General features: G+C 34.5%; 1 protein-coding gene across 3 annotated transcripts in view; it reads left to right on the top strand.

Annotated features, from left to right (window-relative positions):
• BAZ1A (bromodomain adjacent to zinc finger domain 1A) overlaps positions 1–23,621 on the top strand; it is a 76,903-nt gene that overhangs the window by 15,185 nt on the left and 38,097 nt on the right. For all 3 annotated transcript variants that reach the window (XM_031453571.2, XM_031453570.2, XM_031453569.2), the window contains exons 4-6: positions 17,749–17,892; positions 19,616–19,717; positions 22,035–22,122. In XM_031453571.2, coding sequence (XP_031309431.1) covers positions 17,749–17,892; positions 19,616–19,717; positions 22,035–22,122 — 334 coding nt within the window. The remainder of the gene's footprint in view (positions 1–17,748; positions 17,893–19,615; positions 19,718–22,034; positions 22,123–23,621) is intronic.

Below are 23,621 nucleotides of genomic sequence, written 5' to 3'. Positions count from 1 at the left end.
TTTCCTTTTTTTTTTTGGTAGGAGGAGGTAATTAGGTTTGTTTGTTTGTTTATTCTTAGAGGAGGTACTGGGGATTGAACCCAGGACCTCATGCATGCTAAGCATGCGCTCTACCACTTGAGCTATACCCTCCCCTCTCCACTTAAATTTTAGTTAAAATAACTTTAATATATAAACTTGACTAGATTTTCTTTGTTTAGAATTGTACCTCTCCCCCTCCTCCCCGCTTACAACTTGTTTAACTTTTTAGCAAGTTATTTAACATCACTTATCTCTTCTTTGCATATATAGTAGAATTATTGTGAAGATTGATTGAAATGCTGTATATGAAGTGCCAGGTACACAAGTGTTCAATAAACAACAAGTAAAAAAAGTCAAATCTTTTTCCATTTTGATTTTTTAGTTTTCTGTCACGCTTATAAACTCTTATCTATCACACCGATATGAAAAAATGACTTGGCCTGATGTTATTCGTTTGGAATATGTCCCCAAGGAACATATATCCCTTCTGGTTTCACATCTACTTGTGTAGCTTCTGAGATTGAGTTCAGTTTTGAGGTGATGATGGTAGTGGTAAAGTTCTGGTGTCCTCATGGGGTCGGCTAGAGCAAATCCAGCTTCAGTGATGAGAGAAGCTCCAGGTTGAGTTTCCTCAGTATCCCTATTGACCTTTATCTGCAGGCTCCTTATACCTGACTATGGCATGAGGTTTATCCTTAGGGGGCTTATTTAGAGAATTAAATGGATTTCTCCCAGTGGCTGAGAAATAGCAGGTGTTTTCTATCTTCATGGGATCCATGGATCCACAACATGAAGTATCTGTGCTCCTGCTCTGACTGTCCACTCTTTGGAAGTTAGAATGTGAATTTAGAAGAGTTTGCTTACACAGTGCCCACATTTTCATCTTCCTCTGATGTTTAGGTTAAATGAGCTATATTGAGATATAATTTACACACTGTAAAATTTTCTCATTTAAAGTGTACAGTTCAGTGGTTTTTAGTATATTACCGAGGTTGTGTGGCTATTTCTATTAATTCGAGAATATTTTCATCATCCCAGTAAGTCTTGTCCCCATTAGCAGGCCCTCCCCACTACCCTCTCTCTTCAGCCCCTGGCAACCACTCATCTATTTTCTATCTCTGTGGATTTGCCTATTCTGGACATTTCATATATATGGAATCATAAAATATGTACCCTTCTGTGTTTGGTGTCTTTCACTTACTATAGTTTTTTCAAGGTTCATCCGAGTTGTAGCATTTATCAGTATTTTATTTTTTTTATTTATATATTTTATTTTATTATATTTTTTAATAAAAAAATATAAAATATAAAATCCATTCTGCTGTATGGATCTATCACATTTTGTTTATCCATTAATCAGTTGATAGATACTTGGGTTGTTTCCACTTTGGGGCAATTGTAAGTAATGCTGTGACAAACATTCGTGCATAAGCTTTTGTGTGAAGATATGTTTTCAGTTCTCTTGGGTATATACCTAGAAGTAGAATTGGTAAGTTGTATTATAACTCTGTGTTTAGCATTTGAGAAACCTCCAGACTGTTCCAGAGCAGCTGCATCATTTTATATTTCCACTAGTGTATATGAGTTCCAATGTCTCCACATCCTCACGTATGGACAATTTATGATTGTCCATCTTTTTTTTAATTTATTTATCCTAGTGGATGTGAAGTGATATGTCATTGATTTGCATTTCCCTAATGACTAATAATGTCGAGCATCATTTCATATGTTTATTGATTTGTGTACCTTCTTTGGAGAAATGTCTACTCTTGTCCTTTGCTCATTTTATTTTATTTTATTTTTTTCCCTTTGCTCATTTTAAAAGTGGGTTCTTTATCTTTTTATTACCGAGTTGTAAGTGTTCTTTGTGTTTTTAGGTACAAGTCCCATAGCAGATACACAATTTGCAAATATTTGCTCCCATTCTGTGAGTTGTCTTTTCACATTCTTGATGGTACCATTGGCAGCACCATGTCCCTTTGCTTTTAACTTTTGTTCTACTTGTCAGTAGCATCTACCTTTTGTTTCAATCCCTGTTGGTAGTACTTATCCTTGGTCCTAAAGACGTTTTTTATCCATTAGAATTAGATTAACTGGAAAGATTATGCTACATTACAGAGAAATGGATGGGCCCATTTGTAGGCTGAATTAGTATAGGTCCTCTGAGTCTTCTTGCCTTAATATTCTTATTGTCTCATTTACCTTTAGATATCCCTCCTCCCTTTTCTTTTCTTTTTTTTTTTCTTTCTTTTTTTTTTTTTTTTTTGCATCTTATGAGTATAGATTAGGTGCTTCCCTCCCCACCAAGACTTTCTGTTCTGAAATTAGCAGTCAGCTAACAGATTCTTCTAGAGGATCTTTTGTCATTGCTATGACAGAGTAGTAAAGAGAACAGCTGACTACTTGACTGAGCCACATCAGTTTATTTCTTTACACTCCCCATCCTGATTACCACCAGCTTGCCTGCCAATCATGCTGACATTTGTCCTCTGCTACTTCCTTAGAGCCTATGGAAGAAGTGAGAGGATGGGTGGTCTTGTGGAAAAAACACTGCTAGTCAAGTCTATTAATTCTTAAATAGCTACCAGATGCTTTGTGTATACATTATATCAGCAGATATCAGGCAAGGACTTAACTGTTTCCATTTCCAGATAAGAAAACAGAGATCCAAAGAAGTTAAGTGCTTTTTTTGGTAATATTACTCAACATATATTTACTGATACCTGCTGTTTACTTGCACTGTTCTAGACACTGGACATACAGCAGTGAACAAAAAGTCATGGGGTGTCTGTTCCTGTCTTTCAAGTTGTAGATGGTAGGATCTAAATTCAGGCGGGGCTGACTTACAAAATCACTTTTCCGTATCTGTGTCCTTGGTTTTTAATTCTGCCATTTATGATTAGCTGTATAGTTCTCAGCAAGTAATTTCAAATCTTTAAGGTTTAGTCTTTTTCATGTATTAAATGGACCCCTGCCTTACAGGGTTGCCTCACAGGATAAAAGGACATATATAATGTTTTAAGCTGTATTGTATAATACTACCCTTTTGATGTAGGTGTCTTGTTAGTATTTGAATGTGTTTATTGGTGGCCATGAGTTTTGTTTGGTTTGGTTTGGTTTGTTTGTTTTTTGAAACATGCCAATAGTAATGTGAGGCTACAATAGCTGCCTGGGCCACTGTCACTTGAAATCAAATTTGTCAGTTGCAGGTCTGAAAGGAAATCCCACAGTTTACAATTTCAGTGTCTTAGACAGACATAGTTGTTTTTTGAAGATAGTCATTCCACATTTGTATGTGATCTAAAAAGTGCTACACGAGTAGATTTCAAGGCACCCAAGTTTCAACCAGCTTTCTCATTTTCTTTTTAACAACCCTGATAGTCGTTTGTTTAATGAAGGATTGGAAAGATGGTGAGCTAGAAATCAAATGCTTGCGTGATAAACCCATCTTCTTTCCCTAACCCTAGAACTGGAGAATTAAATCAGGAAAAAGGAGAAAAGGAGGTAAACATCACACAACAAATAAACATTTTGGACTGTTGAGTCATTATTCAGTGTAAAAAAAGAACTAAAGTTTGAGAGAATTTGAAAAATTGAGTCAGAATATAATTGTATATTTGGTAATTTTTTTCAGTTAAAGTAGGCTTTGGGCAACTTGTTTTCAGCCATTTTACAAACACAGTCAAGATGTTCTGGGAGCTGTGAAAGATTCATAGGTGATTTGAAGCAACAGGTGTGAGAAGGTACTTCTAAAAGTAGAAATACTGACAGCAGCAAGAAACGGCACCTTATGGCAAAGGAGGCGATGGAATAAAAATTAACTATAGTATACTTTGTCCTGGCTCTGCATATAAGATATATAATTTGGTAACCTTAGAAGACACTGAAGAATTGAAAGTATGCTAGCATTTATTGAACTTTTCTTGTATGCTAGGCAGTGTGCTAGGTGCTTTCATTTAAATTTTCATGATACTGATGGGTGACCCGGAATTTTGAAAAAATAACCCGGGTTATTTACCCAAAGGTGTTGAGCGCTTATGTCCACACAAAACCTACACATGAATGATTATAGCAGCTTTATTAATAATTGCCAAAATTTGAAAGTAACCAAGATATCCTTTAGTAGGTGAATGGATAAATATATGGTGATACATCCAGGCAGTGGAATATTATTCAGTGCTAAAAAGAAATGAGCTATCAAGCCATGAAAAACATGGAGCAACCTTAAGTGCATATTTCTAAATGAAAGAAGCCAATCTGAAAAGGATACATATAGTATAATTCAAACTGTATGACTTTTTAGAAAAGGCAAAACTATGGGGACAGTTAAAAGATCAGTGGTTGCCAGGAGTTGGGGAGGGTAGAGGAGAGATTAATAAGTGCAGCACAGAGGATGTTTAAGGCAGTATAAAATACTCTTGGTGGTACTATAATGATGGATGCATTTGTCCAAGTCCATAGAATATACAGCACCAGGAGTGAACTTAATGTAACTATGGACTTTGGGTGATAATGATGTGACGATGTAGGTTCATGGTAACAAGTGTACTTCTCTGGTGTAAGATGTTGATAGAGGGGGAGGTTATGCATGTGTCGGGGTAGGGAGTATATAGGAAATCTCTGTATCTTCCTCTCAACTTGGCTGTGAAACTAAAACTGGTCTAAAAAACCAAAGTCTTTAAATTAAAAAATAAAATTATATGCTCTGCTTATTAAGACTGAAGTTTACAATTTAAAAAAATCTGCTCTTTTTTACCTATAAAGATTCATATACATTAGAGAAAAGTAAAGGGTGAGGCCTGGAGTGTGTTCCCCAAATGTACCCTCCAGAGGTAACCACTGTCAAAAAATTAGCGGATAGTTCTCTTTTTTTCTATACCACACTAAATTAAAAAATGAAAATAACAAGTAGCTTTTTCACTTAGCAATAGTTTGGATATTTTCTTATATCAGAACAGCATGTGCATCATTTTTAATTGGTTTTGAATAAACTAGCTAAACTATGTGTTCCTAAAAAGCTTACTTGGAATATTGCCTTTTTCTGAGGATGGAGAAAGTTACTTCTTTTGCCAGCCTTGTGTGAATTTTCTCTTTAAAAATAATGAACTGCATTCTTCCACATAACCTCTGACCTTTAACTTAATGACAGACCTTTTCACCAATGTAGGTTAAATCTCTAAAATAGAAAAATTGGATTTGCACCAAAGAGTTTCATATCAATTTTGGAATTAAATAGTGACCAACCAACTACAGCTCTTAACTATTCAACTATTTTTTTCTTTTTTGTGTGTTTGTGTTTTTGGGATAAAGTAATCAGCTGTATTTATTTATAATGGAGGTACTGGGGGTTGAACCCAGAACCTCGTGCATACTAAGCATGCACTGTGCCACAGAGCTATCCCTCCCCTGCTAACTATCCAACTATTGATAGTATATTCCCTATGGCTTTCTATGTTGCATTGGTGGAATGCTTTAAGCACTTTAGTCTAAAAGAAGTAAGAGAAAATTAGCATAAAAAGGTAAAATATAGAGAGTAGGTACTTATTATATATTAGAATTGGAAATGAGAAAATGAACTTTGGGCTCTTTTTATATTGCTAACCTAAATGATACTAGTGAATCCTAATTAATTAAAATTCACTAATGTTGTGGACAAAAGGAAATACTAAATATATTGAGAAGATAAGATGAACATAAAAGAGGTAAGTGAGGAACGAATACAGGTATTTTGATTTAAATATGCATACTTGGATATTAGTGACTGGATCTAGGTGGAATTAATCAAGAAGTTTTGGGGAAAAGGTTATTTAACTAGAAATTTTAAGACAGAGAAAAGCATAAATTAGTAGAAAGGACTGAAGAGGAAGTCGTCTTACTTAGGTGCAAAGATGGTATATAAGTTTGGCAACATTTATTAGTTAAATTTATTATAGCTCTTTCAGATAGAGGGCATTCTGTTGGTCAGCTTACACGACTGCCCCTTTGAGGTCAGAATTCCAGGTTCTCAGCCAAGGAGTATCCTAAGCAACATCCTCAAACTGTAGTTTCCATCTTTAGTTCCTGATGACCCTAGTGTGTTGACGATATAATTATTAATAGGGAAGAAAAGGCTCTTTGGGACAGCTGTCCTTCCTTTGGAATTCTAAGTTAGACTGAAACCATCTTCTTTAGATACATTTGTTGTATGTACCAGAGACCCAGAGTTACAACCTGACTGACTGACTGGTTTGTCGTTGCAAGTTTAAGAGTTAAAATTTAGAATCCTTATTTAGTTGTGTAATAGTATAAATTGCGAGGCCATCCTAGGAAAACATTTTTATACCCTAAAAATCCCTAATAAGTAGTCACAACATAACTGAAAATGAATTTATTTTTCTAAACATGTTTAATTCAAATAACATATAATGCTTCTGTTTTTAGTATTTCTAAATGGACTCAAATAAATGCTTGATGCTTAACAAAATAGTTCAGTGAAGTTTAGACTGACCAAACAAACGTATTTATTTTGTTCAGTGCTCTAAGGGCGTTCAGATGGCATTGGTCATTAGGGGCATCTGTCTAATGCTTCTCAAAAGTCTTTGGTAAATGTTGGAGGTAAAGACGTTGGTTTCTATGGCAACTTCTTTATTGATCCTTTGCAGTAATGCACTAAGTGTAGAGTCAGCTGAGTCTCTACCAGACTTATGGTCATTACTGTAGGAGTCTTATTCATAGTAAGAAAATGATAAAAATGGGGAATGGCAAGTAAATTGAGGTTCACTTCTTCTAATATAAAAGGAAATAAGGGGTTTACTTCAATTTGTGTCTCAGTGAACTGGTTAGCAGCAGGGTGGTGAAGTAGACTAGTAGTAGTTCTGAAGTTCTTAGCTTCCTATGGCAGGAGAACATTAGAGGCTCATCTCACAAAAGAGAGGAGACTGTGTAGAGCTACTTCTGTCCTGAAATCCCATTTAGGAATAAAAGGCAAGTTTATTTCTATATGGTTATTACACAAGTTCAGGTCTGGGAAGTTAGAGGGTCTTTTGAATAAAATCTCTCTCCTGCATCAGTTTCTACCTCCTTTGTGGTCTATTCCATTTGGCCAATATAAGATCACAATAGTTCTGAATAACTATTTTAAAAATGAGGCTATCTGTCTTTCTTGGACAAATTCAGAGACCAAGGAAAGATAAAAGAGAAGTAAGAGATTGTAGTAACTTGTAATGGAAAAGAATATATTTTTATATGTGTAACTGAATCACTGTGCTGCACACCAGAAGCCATACAATGTTGTAAATCAACAATACTTCAATTTAAAAAATAAATAAACCCTGCTGAAATGAGAAAAAAAAAGAGAACTAAGAGAAATGACATAAACTTAAATAATTTCCAATGAAAGGGAAAGGAGTGATAAAAGTACAAAGAAAGTCTATTCATCACTAAAGACCAGGCAAAATCCTTTGTTTAAATTAAAGACATATACCAAGAGAATTCTGAGCAGAGGCTGGCACACTTTTTTTTAAAAAAAATTAAGGGCCAGATAGATATTATAGACTTCGAAGTCCATATGGTCTCCATCACAGCCACCCAACTCTGCTGTTACAGTGCGAAAGCAGCCATAGACAGTATATGAATGAGCATGGCTCTATTCTTTATTTATGAACACTGAAATTTGAATTTCATATTACTTTCACATGTCCCAAAGTACTCTTATTTTATTTTAAACCATTTAAAAATGTATAAGCCATTCTTAGCTCATAGACCATATAAAACAAGCAATGAGTTGGATCTAACCCATGAGCCACAGTGTGCTGACTGCTGGTAGAGAGGAAAGGTTACTGCTTAAATAAGAGATACAGAATAAAATCCCCAGAGATCCCCTTTTTATCTAGAACCCCAGAGCACGGCATGTAGAGGTGGCTTGGTATGGTAGAAAAAGCCTTTGGCGCCAAACTGACTTGTTAGTTCTGAGAACCTTCTTTCCTAATCTGTAAAACAAGTAATATCTACATCCATATGGTGGTTGTATTAATTAGCTTTTGCTGCATAATGAACCACCCTCCAAAATTTAGTGGCCTAAATCAATAAACAGGAATGTTCTTATGGTCTGGGGCTGGATTGTCTAGGTCGTTTACTCTAGCCTTACTCACATGTCTGGGGCCTCAGACTGGGTGGCTGTTTTCATGTGGTCTCTTATCCTTCAGGAGGCTAATTGGAACCTGTTCCGAGGGTGGGAGCAGGGTTCCTAGCAGCAAGAGAGGGCACGCTCCAGCATGTAAGTGCATATCAAGCCTCAGCACGCTCCATATTAGCTAGTGTTCCATTGACCAAAGCAAGTCACATGAGCAAATTCAGAATTAATGTGGGAGGGGACCACAGAGGTGTGTCTCAGTGGGGACCATGACTGCAACAGTCTGTCACAATGGTTAATATTTGTTAGGAGGCCAGCATAGGGCCTGGTACATAAAGCACTCGGTAAATGTTGGATCCTTCCTGCTCTTGTCAGAGATAAGTGAAGAGCCTGCCAGCTGTGATGACTCATCTTTTTTTGGTAGCCGGTCCCTAATTTTTTTACCTCATAGTCACTGTTCTTGAGAGTTCACCATATGTCATTTTAGGGAGATGATGACAATACCAGTAAACTTTTGAGAGCTTATTATATGCTAGACACTGCTCTAAGCTTTTTATTTATACTATCTTATTTAATTCCCACAACAGCCATATGTGATAGGTGCTTATTCACTCATTTCACAGCTGAGGAGTTCATACACAGAGCTTAGTTAATTAAAACTTGCTCAAGGTAACAAGTAGTAAAGTTTTCAAGCACAGGTAGTGGTTCTGTTTGGGAGGAGTAATGAGTATGAAAAAAAATATGAAAGGATAGCCCTTAAAAAGGAGTTAAAGATTATAAGTTGATGTATCACTCAGTATTTACTTTTCACTTAACTTGAGTATTTTATAATTTCTGTGAAAGTGTGAAGAAACATAGGATTGTATATAATGTGGTTAGTTTTAAGCTTTTGCTCAGTCACTCTAAGAGTGATCCAGGTCATATTGTTGAGTGTCTGAAAATCAGCATCATCTTATGATCATTGATTCAAGGGGAAAAAAGACCCTGTATTTAAACAGGTTCCCTGGCTGTACTTATTAGAGATGCCTTAATTATTTTACTTCAGTATTCCAAGCTGTTTAAGCTTTCTTCTTTTCAAATATTGTGCTTGCAGATGAAAGAATGCTATCTAGTGGCAACAAAAGGTGACTGCAAGCATGGGAGAAAATAGAATTTTAATTAATTTATTTTTTTCTATCTTTTGGCACAGTTTCCAGGGATGAAAAATGCAATTATTTATTACTTTTTTCCATAGAGGTGGTAGGGAATATTCTGACTGAGTACTTTATAGTATACACAAAACCAGTTTTCTGTGATTAATTCAATAAGTTGTGTGCTCGGTGCTGTTATAGGTATTGGGAAGAGGGTAGTAAGACAAAGACTTGGGACTTACATTCAAGTGCAAGAGAGAAATACACAAATCAGGACAATTTCAGATACTGATCAGTGCTATAAAGATAATAAAACTTGATGGGATAGTCTTGAGTCATTTTTTGTTATAGCCAATTAATTCAGTGTTTTCTCTGAAAACCACTGTTAGATGCAAGTGGATAATCAAATATGAGTAAAGCCTTAGTACTTATTCTCAAGCATTATATAGTCTATTGGTAGCAGAGATAGAATGTACAGGGCACAGATAAGTGAAATACATATGAATGACTAATAAAGAACTGAGTAAGATAACTGCATTAAGAAGACAAGGAGGGGAGGGGAATTGGAGGAAGAATTGGGTGGTCGAAAGGTAGAGACTTCCAGTTTTAAGATAAATAAATACTAGGGATGTAATGTACAACATGATGACTATAGTTAACACTGCTGTATGATATACAGGAAAGTTGTTGAGAATAAACCCTAAGAGTTCTCATCATAAGGAGAAATTTTTTTATTCTTTTTACTGTATGAGATAATGGATGTTATGTGAGATGCTGGATGTTAGGTGAACTTACTGTGGTAGTCATTTCACAATGTATGTAAATCAGACCATGCTGTATGCCTTAAGCTTATACAGTGATGTATGTCAATTATTTCTCAATAAAACTGGAAAGAAAACGGCACAGGTAAGTCTTACTCTGCTAGTGAGTATATCACTAATATTCAAATAGAATGAATAAAAGGTACTATAATGCCAAATTAATTTAGTACTTCATTAATAATGTGCTATGATTGGCCATTCGAATGGGTTGGTGTTTATCTTTGAATTATCTTGATAAAGATATGTTTGTATCTTTCTTTATCTGCTTCTAGTCAGTGAATCACTCAGCATGTTGACTTCATTGTTGTCATATTAAGAATGTTTATTAACCATAAGGATAGTAAAAAATACTCAAGTTAATTTGAGCTTCCAGCTTGAATTTGAGAATGCGAGGAGTAATAAGTATAATTTTATTATCTTAATTTTTTAGTTATATTTAAATTAAAGAATAAATTACATAACTTACATTCAGATAGGCCTTTATCCTAAGTAGTCTAAACTAATAAAGCTTAATTAAAGTACATTACTTTCTTATGATAAAATTTACCCTTTTTAGTGTATAGTTCTGACTTTTGACAGTCATGTAACCCATCACAATAAGACGTAAACATTTTTACTACCTTCTTTTTTGCCTCCTTGTAATCAGCCCTTGCCCATATCTCCTAAACTCGGGCAACCACTGATCTGTTTTCTGTCCTTATAATTTTGCCCTTTCCAGAATATAAACATAAATGGAATTTTCTATTTCTGGTCTCCCTTCTATTGAGCTGTATGGCTATCCTTCTGCCAATACTATAGTGTCATTATTTACTGTAGCTTTTTAGTGATACATATACATTACTTTCATCTTTTATTGATTTTTTCCCATAATATGTGAAATCAATCCTTTTAATTGGAGTTAGTGTTTTCCTAATGCTTATCATTAGCATTTTTAAATTAAACTTTCTATTTTGAGATAACTATGGAATCACATGCAGTTGTAAAATAATACAGAATTTCCCCCAGTTGTACAGTGTCAAACCAGGATATTGCCATTAATATAGTCATGGTACAGAATATTTCTATCGCTACAGATATCCCTCATACTGCTCCTTTATGCCACACCCACAAATCATGTGTTGTTGAACTTACTTTCCTACTTTACACTATCAGTTTTCTGAAACAAATATGACTTGAAAAATCTGTATTGCCAATGACAAGGAAACTTTCAAGTTTGAAAATCTTATTCAGCTTGTATTGGTTGAAGTGAAGAATACAGTTCTCTGACTCAATAAATTTAACATCTATCAGTTTATAAACTGATTACTATTTAATGAAAACACCTAGGATACCTAATAGATTGCTTATATTGCTTTTCCTTATCAGCTGGGATTTGAGTTAGGTGCGTATAGCAGAAAAAATTTTAGTGGCATTAACAAAATAGAAATTTCTCACTCATATAGAACTAAGTACAGAAGTTCTAGTGTTAGGACTGGGTATGCAGGTCCACAAAGTTGTCAGGAACCCAGGCTTTTTCCTGTTTTCTGCTCAGTCATCCCAAGGTTGTAACCATTGTTTCCCTTGTTCAGGATGGCAGTGAGATAGAGGAAAGGCAAGGAGCCTGCTTCTCTTCCTTTCCTATCCATCGTCCACCATGAGGCCAAGTTGAGTGTTCTGAAATACTATTTTCGTTTTGTAACAAAAGTTACTCGCTGCTAAATCTGTGGTGGCTTTTCATTGTATTTAATGTTTTGTTTTCTCTGATCTGTATATGTTGGTCTTGCCTCCGCACAAGGTTATCAACTCTGTTGACGTCAGTAGGCCAGGTCAACATAAAGCTGAGTCTGCAAACATTTTGAATACCTATTAATTTGAATGTGCTAGTAGGAATTTGAAAGTATTTTGGTAAAGCTTTCATTAATTTGGTTGACATTTTAGCCAAATTAACTCATGTGGCTTTAAGATGATAATTTTGAATACTAAAGAGTTTAATTTTACACAGTATGCTGATAATAACCAAGTGCTTGAAACTTACTAGAGATATGTAGGCTTTAACCCATATATCTTATATCTAGAATTTTCTTTCCAAAGATTTTTATTTATATTATATATCTTTTAATAGATTTAGTCTTTAATAAGAATCTAATGAGTCTTGTTGTCTTACGTTATTTAGGCTTATGATAGATCAAATGCCAGTTGGAGAAATAATAAGACATGGTTCTCTGTCCATAGAGTCTCAGAACAATTCAAAATGAAACATTCTTTGAGCTACTCTGATCCACTTGTCTAAAAAGTGAGGAGTTAGAAACAAAGCAGCCTTTTCTGACCTCTTCTGCTCAACTGACAAGTAATCAACATAATTCACAGTCTTTCTGTTTGAAGTAGCAGACTTGTTGAGTGGTCTAGTTTCCTCCACTTAAAACGAGGTATCACTTAACCTCCTTAATTTGAGTTGTTTTTTTTTTAAACTCTGATCTTCAAATTAAACAGCGTTGCTCTGTTTCTACCCATAAAGTTGAAGTAATTATCCAAGCATAGTATTTTTAAACTAAATGTTGTTGCACCTGTATTACAAGAAAATAAAAGGTTAATGCAGCAGCACAGGTGAGCAGGTGTGAAGCATGCCATAGATTCAGCATATTCCATTTTTAGAGACCCAGAGAGGGGCAGTCCTTTATGTCAGTTAGGTCGCCCCAGGTTTCCAGTCTTCTTTCCTTTTGCTGTTAATTATTTATCTTCTACCCCAAATGCCTTATAAATATTCTGCATATATTTAAATTCCAGAACTGGCTTTTGTTTTAGTGAATTTGTATTTTGAGATGTAAATTGAACTATAGCTATTATTAAATGACTATAAAACAAAAACAGCTTTTTTGGGAGAAGTGATATATGCCATTCCAGAATATTCTTATAAAAGGCTATTTCCATGTTTAGCTGGTCACTATCAGAGATTTATGGCTAACTTCTGCTGTATCCTCATTCAGTGCTTGCCGCTGTTCCACAAACTTCCTTTCACTATGAAATGTGTTGAAGTTTGAAATGTGTTTCAGAGAGGGTCCAAAAGTGCCTCTTGACTGCCTGGGCTTAAAGCTCTGAAATTCCCTTGGGTCAGTATATTGTTGTGTTCCCCCTCAACTCCAGTAATAAATAGAGGGGAAGATTAGAAAGTATGTGGGCTTCAGAGTCAAACAGTTCAAGTTTTGGCTGTACCATTATTGGTTGTATGACTATAAGCAAATGATTTAACTTCTCTGACCCTGAATTTCATCTGCTGAAAAATGTATAACTTGCAGGGTTGATATGAGGAGAGAAATATGTATATATTATATACTTACCTGGCACACAGGAACTCTAATAATTATAAGGACCATCTTTTGATTGTCAACTTCCACTCTGTCCTCAAATAATGGAGCATAACTTCAATTTAGAGTTTCTGTATTCTCCAAGACCTGCTAACTGGGTCTTAATTCATGATTCTTTAACCATTTTTTATACCCTAGTCTTCTCTGGACTCCCTAGAACCAAGAAATTGTAGCAGGTGGATTTGAAAGACATAGACTATATCTCTTTGGAAGTTATTAGAATGTGTTGATTTGACATCTTGTAGTTACCTGAAGTTTAGCTAAGCATCAGTGAGAGGCCAAGCATCAATTAGATTAGCAAGAAATAGATTACCTGTGGTTTGGGTGCAAAGTTAGCAACAGCATTGATAATAACTAGTATATATTCTTTTAATTAAAAATAAATTTTAAGAGGGGGTAGGTAATTAGGTCTACTTATTTATTTACTTATTTAGTTTTAGAGGAGGTACTAGGGATTGAACCCAGGACCTCATGCATGTTAAGCATGTGCTCTACCACTTAAGCTATACCCTCCACCCAATAATAACTAATATAATTTATATATAAAACATATTTCCTACATTAGAGGCAATGTCTCCATGCTACTGGTACTAGTTTCCCTTTCCCTTATTCCTCTGTCAGGGAATTGTATTTCTATCTGTTAATTTTCTGTTGGTTTTAAATAAAGTAATTCTTAAATTGTTGTAGCTCTGTAGGCTTTCCTGGAATCATAGACTGTTCTTGTCAGTAGACCATTAAATCATCTTAGGCACCACACCAACCATTCCTGTGCGCAGCATAGACCCAGTTACTTTGTTTTTCTCTGATGACCACCACCATTGCCACTTAGAGGTACTCACATGAGCTCTGCCAGTGAAAACCATCTCTTTTTCTAACTTGAAGAACCTTGTCACAGGTTCTCTGAAAAGCTTTCTTCATCACCTCCTTGAACCCTGAGCCATAGGATTCTTGAATGTTAAACCTAGACCCTTCAAAAGTAGGTCCATTTCATTCCTTGCTTATTTTTGTGCAGTTTATATGTCACTAAATTACAGAATCTTTTTACCATTAGACTACATAATTTCTTAACCAGTTCTGATATGATTTCCTGCAGTTGTTCCTCTTTAGAAACATTGGTTTATTTCTGTCAGTGAGTAGCCAAAGTTAGCCCGCTGTTCTTTTGACACCGTTTCCGTTTGCTACCAATGTAGGCTTGGTAATTAGGCCTTCTTCAGCTTAACTGTTAGGACCAAAAAAAATTTTTTTTAAACTGTGGTAAATAAACATAACCTTCACCATTGTAATAATTTTTCAGTGTATAATTTAGTGATATTAAGTACATTCACAGTGTTGTGTAACTATCACTACTGTTTCCAAAACTTTTCATCATCCCAAACAGAAATTCTGTACTCATTAAGCAATTAACTCCCCATTTCTCCCTCCTTCCTGTCCCTGGTAGCCTTAATCTACTTTATGCCTCTATGAATTTGCCTAGATACTTCATATAAGTAGATTCTTACACTATTTGCCCTTTTGTACTTGGCTGATTTCACTGAGCATAATATTTTTGAGGTTCTTCATCTGTGTTGTAGCATGTATCAGAATTTCATCCTTTTAATGGCTGAATACTATTCCACTGTATGTGTACATACCACATTTTGTCATCTGTGCATTTGTTGATAGATATCTGAGTTGTTTGTACCTTTTGGCTATCGTGAATAATGTCATTATGAACACTGGTGTACAAATATTTATTGAGTTTCTATTTTCAATTCTTTTGGGTATATACCTAGAAAGGGAATTGCTGGGTTATATGATAATTCTATGTTTAAATTTTTTAATATTATTATTTTATGCAGCAGCTGCACCATTTTACATTTGCATCAGCAATGCATGATGATTCCAATTTCTTAATATCCTCCCCAACACTCTTTATTTTCCATTTAAAAAAAATAATAGCCATCTTAAGAAGGTATGAAGTTGTATCTCATTGCAGTTTTGATTTTGCATTTCCTTTATGACCAATGATGCTGAGCATTTTTTCATATGCTTATTGCCATTTGTATCCTTTTTGAGAAATGACTATTCAGGTCCTTTGCTGATTTTTGAATAGGATTTTTTTAAATTGGGTTATGAGTTCTTTATATGTTTTGCCATGTCTTTGTCTGGTTTGTGTATCAGGGTAATGCTGGCCTTATAGAATGAGTCAAGACGCATTCTCTCCTTTTCAGTCTTTTGGAAGATTTTGAGAATTGGTATTAATTCTTTTAAAGTTTGGTAGAACTCACCAGTGAAACCATTTGGTCTTGGGCTTTTCCTCGTTGAAATGCTTTTTGATTACGTATTCAATCTTCTTAATAGTTACAGATCCTTTTAGATTTTTTATTTTTTCTTGAGTCAGTTTGTGTGTTTCTAAGAATTTGTCCATTTCATCTAGGTTATCTAGTTTGTCAGCGTACAATTGTACATGATATTCTTTTATAATCTTTCCCAGTTTTCACTTCCGGTTTTAGTAATTTGAGTCTTCTCTCTCTTACCTCAATTCTTTATTTTAGGAGCAAATTATTAAGGAATCATATATAATACTTTTAATCAAATGCTTATAAGTTTCAGAATGAGGAAATTAGTTGAGGGAAGAAGATAAGATGCTTTAAGGGCTTTGGATTCACCCACATACTCTACATTTTGTTGATTGTTGAACCTTGAGATGCTGTGGAACCAGTTGCTCTCTTCTATTTGTATATAGTACAAAGTTCCTAACAGGAAATCCATACTCCTGATTTTTTCTGTGCCTAACAGCAAAATTAGATATTGTTGGGGATACTAAAGATGTTCTCCTAAAGGAGAATATAAGCAAGCATATGCTAAAATGTACTCTAGTGAAAATAAGTGCTATTATCTTGTAAAAAGCCACCAGCTTCCCAAAATGAATCAGTTCTAAATATACTATTTGTTTTTCTGGAATTATATGATTCTGTTTATTTTGATTGTGAATGACAAAATTCTGTTTTGAAAACATGTAGGCAAAAGGGCAAATTATCGGTTTATTGAATCAAGGGAAAGATTAAACAGCTAAATCTGAGATAGGGCAAGGTGCAGTTAAATCTGAAAAACAGGAATAAGAGAACAAATTGCCTCTAGTACTCCTGCCATCTCTCCTCTCTTTTCTCACTGCGCACTGGCCTGTTTCACATGGCAGAAAACATGGTGGCCAGCAGCACTAGAATTTTATATCTTACTGATTTCATGCTAGGAAAAGGACTGATTTTTACTTTCTAGATTGCAAATATTAAAATCTTGGGAAAGGTGCATTGGCTCAGCAAAAAGGTACCCACCTGATATCAACTGACTCTGGCCAGGGTCTTGTGGGAACATACCAGCTCTACTCCTACTATGTGGAAAAAAAGTGGAGTATGGGGAGAATGAAGTTCTAGAAGAGTAGGGCCCACAATATATCAGAGTTTGTTTATGATGTGAGATAACCAAATGAATGATAACCGTGAGTAGATTGTCTAATCTTGAGCCAGTTTTTCTAAGAGAATAGGAATTTACCCATTGATAAGTATATATGTGCTTAATATATTCTTAGTTAATAAAACCCCTGAATTGCCTAAGAGTTGTAGAGATGCCATAGATTAATTCCAGCAATGCTCCCTCTCTCTCTCTTCTTTTTTTACTCCCTGCTATACTTGTGACTGTCTTTTTTTTAACAAGATATATTTCACATACCATAAAATTCACCCATTTAAAATGTATAGTTCAGTAGCTTTTAGTATATTCTTAGAGTTTTACAGCCATCACTGCAAACTAATTTTAGAGCATTTTCAGCACCCCCAAAAGAAAGCCCATACCCATTAGCAGCCGCTGCCCATTATTCTCCTCTCACCCTCTCCCCTCCCCTCCTATATCCCAAGTTCCTCACAACCACTCATCTACTTTCTGTCTTTATGGATTTCCCTATCCTGGATGTTTCATATAAACAGAATCATATATTATATGGCCTTTTATGTCTGGTTCCTTTAATTTAGCATGTTTTCAAGGTTCATCCCTAATATATCATGTATCAGTATTTCATTCCTATTTTTTTTTTTGGTGAATAATCTTCCATTTATGGATATGCCAAATTTAAATTATTTATCAGTTGAAAATTGGCACAGTGAAAATGAGATTGAGAAATGTTTCAGTTGTGGTGAGTGAGTCTGAAATTGCAGCCCATAAAATAGAGGAGAGGAGAGGTAAAGGAAGCCAAAATAAGGTTAACAGAGTTAGTAAATAGGAAGCTTTCCAGAGATCAGAAGTCACAATAAAAGATGAGTTGCATTTGTAAATGAATCATTTTCTTGCAGGTTACAATGTAGGATTTTGGAAGTCCTCCCTCCATCTCACCAAAATGGTTTTGCTAATGGACATGTCAGCAGTATAGATGGAGAAACTATTATCATCAGTGATAGTGATGATTCAGAAACACAAAACAGTTCTTTTCAAAATGGGTAAGTGATTTGTATTAATTTTTTAAATATATATCAGATTGGCTACTGATATCCCATTGAAATAATTTTTTCTTTAATCCCACCCTTCTTCCTTTCTAGTCATACACTGGATACTATGCATCAGAGCAATGTGGTTCAACAACACGTGTTAGAGTTTGCAAAATTGGAACTATTTTAATATAAATAGTTAATTCTAGTCAGCTGCTTAAGAGCAATTGACGCTCACTTCATTCAATTATACTATACATTCCACTTTCGTTTACTTGGGAGAATTCATTCTGTACTTTATTAGTTACTTTGTGGTGCATATGGTGAAGAAGCTCTGTAACCTTCTGAAATTTAGTCAATTGACAGTATTGGTCAGCTGAGTGCTCTTGGCGAAAAATCTATATAAAATGGCACTGTCTGCGGTGTGTGTACAGCATTTGTATCACTTTGACTATAGCTTACTTTCATTGCCCAGCACTTCTCTTTATCATCCTTTCCTGTCATTTCCTTTTCTCTAGCCCCCCTTCTATCCCCTTTACATATACACTTGCATGCACAGAGACAGTTTTCCCAGACTCTAACCACTTCTCTCTACTGCCACCACTACCCTCTTAGTCTGTAGTGCCATCATTTTTCTCACTTAGTTTATTACATTAACATTCTAACTGGTATCCCTGTTTGCACTCTTGCCGCATAGTCTATGCCCCACGTGGCAGCTAGAGTGATCCTTCTGAAATGTAAATTAAAGCATTTTCACCCCATTTTCAGAATCCTCTAGTGTCTTTACTCAGAGTAAAATTTAAAGCCCTTGGTGATGGCCTGTAATCTGGCCCTGCTGCTGCCTCTCTGACTGAACCTTCTTTCCTTTCATTCACCCTATTTATTCTGCTTCTTGTGCAAACCGTGCATGCTTCCCCCTCGGAGCCTTTACACACAGTTTTCTCTCTTCCTTTAAAAACTCATTTCCCAAGTTTTTCTCATGGATTGCTCCTTCATTTTTTTTTTTTTTTTCAGATCTCTGCTTAAATGTTAACTTCCTGGAAGACCTACCTGGTCAGTTTATCAGGGACCATCATCCTATATAAAATAGAGACCTTTTTCCACTCTGCACTGTATTCCCTTCATAACACCACCCACCCTGTTGTGTATTTTTTTGTTTATTTGGTTACCTGTATCTCCTCACTGTATATCTATTTGTTCACCACTGAATCTGTATTAATATTTGGCACATTGTAGGCTCTAGCTATTTTACTGAATGGATGGGTGAATGAGTGTATGTACCCTCAAAGGGAAGAAAAAAAAAGAAGTTGGTTGGGGAGGGAATAAAATGTGTAGCCTTTTTGCCAGTTCTCAAAACAGGCAAAACTCTGTTTTGTACACTTTTGCCCTTGGATTACATAGCTGTGAAGAAGAAAATTTAAAAGCAGATCAGACAGCTGTTTGTTTATAAATTTGTCTGACCTAAACTGGGTATTCTCCTTATTCATCTGGAGTTAATTTCTTCATTCAAAGAAAATTTATTGAATGAGTAATTAAAGTACCTACCTAACATAAAAAAGTGCTTTGTATTGTTTTGGCTAATAGAATGGTGAAGCATATCAGTAATTTATAAAATCATAACTAAAATAAAAATATATTAGATTCTGTTATAGTATGTTCTTAGAAACTAGATTTCATTTAAAATATCACATTTCAAAACAAATTATTAACTGACTTGTGTCTTTGCTCTTTTTAGGAAGAAAAAAGATACAATTGATCCTTTATTATTCAAGTACAAGGTACAACCCACTAAAAAAGAATTGTATGAGTGTGCTATTGTTAAAGCAACACAGATCAGGTAAAACTCGGTATCTTCTCTTGTTGGTTTAAAGTAGGATAATTATGTTGATTAAGAAGATTGGATGTGGAACACATGGGTAATCTTGCATGTGATTGCTTCCCTTTTTAAAATAGATGTATATTTTTATGCTCATAGACTGATAATGTGAATCCTAATGGACTCCATGAGCTCTTTATTTGGTTTAGTAACTAACCCTAAATAGTCTTCACATCTGAAAAACTAAGAAGGATCCTATTTATGAAGTATTTCTCCTGAAAGAACTCAGTTTTCAAAGCTGAGAAGTCTGGTGCTTACAAATATGTCACATTTGCAGATACATATTCATCAGATACAAATATCTGATCAGTCTCTCCCCATTTCTTAAGAAAATTAACAAAACAGAATTACCTTTAAAAAATTCTTATTTGAGACCTAATCAAAAGAGAGAGCTGGTGAATGGTAATATTTACCAGGCCTGGCTCTAGGTTACATTGATATGTTTTAGGAAAATCCATGTTGATGTTTGGTTGTTAGGCTCTTAGTCATCTCAAAATAAATCGTTTACATTATCAGCCTCTAGCAGTTTGCCACCTAGGAATCAGTCTTACATTTCATTTGGTGTGAAAGAATTTTACTTACTCTCTCATCCCTGTTGTCCACCTATATATTCATGAGTCCAAAGAAAAGTGATAATCATACAAGTATTGAGTGAATCCTGAGTCAGATATACTACTTTCTATACTATATGGATGTGTGTATTTTTTGTTTTTTTGTCTAAGAGGGGGCTCGTCGTTAATGTAAGATCTCCAGAGCATTCTGCACTTTATTGTATATTGCAAAATAGCCTTCCCAAGATAATGTTCATGGATTATTCAAAACTTTTGAATTTGTCCAGTTTATGGGCTAATGAAAAGTAAAGTTGACACAACCAGTGTTTTCCTTACTCATTGTTGAGTTTTTTCTTTTAGTTCAAGTAATGTTTTTTATATAGTGTAATTCCCTATTTAATATTTTTCACTTTTCTACTTACTTTTTGACTTATACTTTAAATACAGTTCTGCTAGATCTTGGTTACTGTCTTATTAACTCATTTTCTTCTTAATTGGTGAGCCAAAGAATTACAGGGTTGGAAAGTTATACTTGATAATAGAAGACTTAAATGGCTTGCAGCTCCTTGTTAGATCAAAAGATAGTACCATTCCTATAATAAAGACCTGGTACCAATCCTGTAAGGAAGACTTAATATGATAGAGTAGCACTGACAAGTAGAACTTTCTGCAGTGATAGAAATGTTATATATGTGCTATCCAGTGTGGTCGCCAGTAGTCACATGTGGCTATTGAGCACTTGAAATGTGGCTAGTAATAGTTAGGAACTGAACTTTTAATTTTAATTTTATTTATTGGAAGGAAAAAAACACGTGGCTAGTAGATGCCATGTAGGACAGTACATTTCTTGAGGACTAGTATAGTTAGTCAATAGTCAAAAGATGATTACCTTCTTGTCAGCTACTGTATGGTGCTAGCATACAGCAGTGAACCAGAATCCTTTCATATAGTCCTTCCTATAGCCTAGGAAAAGAATATACATTTTAGGAGGGCCACTACTTAAGAACTCCTATATTGCTTATTTACTCATAGAAGCTTTTAACTTGACTTTTTCTTGAAAGGAATACATTAAGTTCAATTGAAGCATTTGCTTTCTTTCCGGAACCTTTCTAGAAATACTTGTATTATTGTTTTTGAATTCGGGGGCAAGGGAGAATAAAAAATAATATATTTTTAGAATTTTAATGGTTCTAACTCTTTTTACATTTAATTCTATGAATTTGTTGGCTGCCATATGAAATTTAAACACAAAATGTTTTTGAATTTAATAAAAACCCCATGTTCACCTCTATTCACAATATTCATTTGAATGTTGATTTACATAGTACTATATGATATCTGGTAGTCTACTAATTTTAATTATTTTAAGAATTTTAGTGGTGATACTTGTAGGAATAATCATCTGATTTTATAAAATTTGGTTTACTCTCTGTAGTATACTTTTCTTGAGGTTTATTTAATTTCTAAGTGGTTCCTAACAACAAATGCATATGCTATTTTTGTAGTGGACTTTTATGATAGATATACTCAAGTAGATTTTATAACATTCTACGTAGGTACTTCTATATAAAGTTTCTTATAATCTCTAAATAAATACTATTGGGAAATGAAATGTTGTTCTTTCCCTAGGCTTGAAATTGAGCTTGTAGATTTATAGAAATTATGAAGTTCAGATTGAATTCTTTGATATTAACACTTTTTTCTTTCTCCGTCTTTTTCCCCTATAGTCGGAGAAAACACCTGTTTTCCCGTGATAAACTAAAGCTTTTTCTGAAGCAACACTGTGAACCACAAGATGGAGTCATTAAAATTAAGGTAATCAGAACAGTGAATTATTTGTTGGAAAGAAGAAAAAAGAATGAGTAGTGTTATAAAGCTGTAACACTGCAGAAATGTTATTGCAAAGTTGGTTGAAAACAGCTCTCTTTTCATCTGGAGCCAATTTTTAGTAATTTTATTTGTATTTGTTTGGATTATATACTGTGTTTTCAGTTGTTAGAATTGCTAGGTGCCTCAAGTACTTCCACGTTTTTCCTTGTATAAAAAAGATCAACCAAGACAGATGAGAATATATGGAAAACTTGGAAAAAGAAAAGCTATGGGAGTAGGACAACTATATAGTGTGGTGCTGGCTCACAAAAACAGATTCAAAGAGCAATGCTAAAATAGATCCTACTAGATAGGAAAACAATATATATATGTTTATATGAACATATATTATATATATATGAACATCAGAGACCAGTACTAAGCAGATAGGTTATATTTTATTCATAAACATTCAGAGAGAAAAAGTACCAAGTATAGATACCTCACACTGTACACTAAATAAAAAGTTAAATGGTCAAACTAAAACTAATTCTTTTTAATGAGAAACATTTAACTCATATTGGGAGAGAAAGTTTAAATAAAAAAGCAATAAAACGGGTTAGAGAGATGTATGCATGTATCAGAAATAGCTACTATATGCTTAAGATTGGTGTGTTTTATTATGTGTAAATGTTACATCAAAGAAAAGATACGAAAAAAAAGAATATGTGATTTTACTCTATATGAAAAGTAGAAAATCTCTAGAGACCATGATAGATTATTTAATAAATAAAACTGGGACACTTGGTTAACTATTTGAAAAAATAAAGTTATATCTGACTTGAAAAAGAAAAAAAAGGACATGATGTTTTTCATGCTGAAGTAATCAGGAGGAGCGGTAGAAAAGAAATACTGCAGATGAGATTGATTTGACAGTATAAACTCACGTGGGTTTTAAAATGTGATGAATAGATTTCAAGGGCAAGTGCTGGAGGAACAATACTTTCAGTGAATACAATGAGGAGCTACAATCAATTATAAAACATAATCACCCTATTAGAAAAATGGACAAATAGACATGATCAAAATTCACAGTGAATGAAGTATAAAAACTTGAAAACATAAGATAGAATCATCTGAAAGAAATTTCTTTTTTAATTTTGTTTCTTTATTTTTTTGGTGGGGGGAGGTAATTCAGTTTGTTTGTTAATTTTTAGAGGCGGTACTGGGGATTGAACCCAGGACCTCATGCACACTAAGTATTTGCTCTACTGCTTGAACTATACCCTCCCCCCATGAAAGAAATAATTTTTTAATGTGAGCATATCTGTATATTTGTCTTGATAAGAGAGCATAGTTTAAGCATTCTTCTGTCTATAGCACTGAATATCAGGTAGCCATGTAAAATGATGTTTGTAAAAAGTGATTTAGACACTTGTGATAAGTGGCTGCAACAGTGTCTGACACGTGCTAGGCAGTGAGTTGCCTGTGTGTGTTATAAACAG

Source organism: Camelus dromedarius, chromosome 5 (assembly GCF_036321535.1).
Source record: "Camelus dromedarius isolate mCamDro1 chromosome 5, mCamDro1.pat, whole genome shotgun sequence".
Lineage (NCBI taxonomy): Eukaryota > Metazoa > Chordata > Mammalia > Artiodactyla > Camelidae > Camelus > Camelus dromedarius.
Note: the sequence above shows the minus strand (reverse complement) of the source record. Positions and strands in the feature narration are given on the sequence as shown.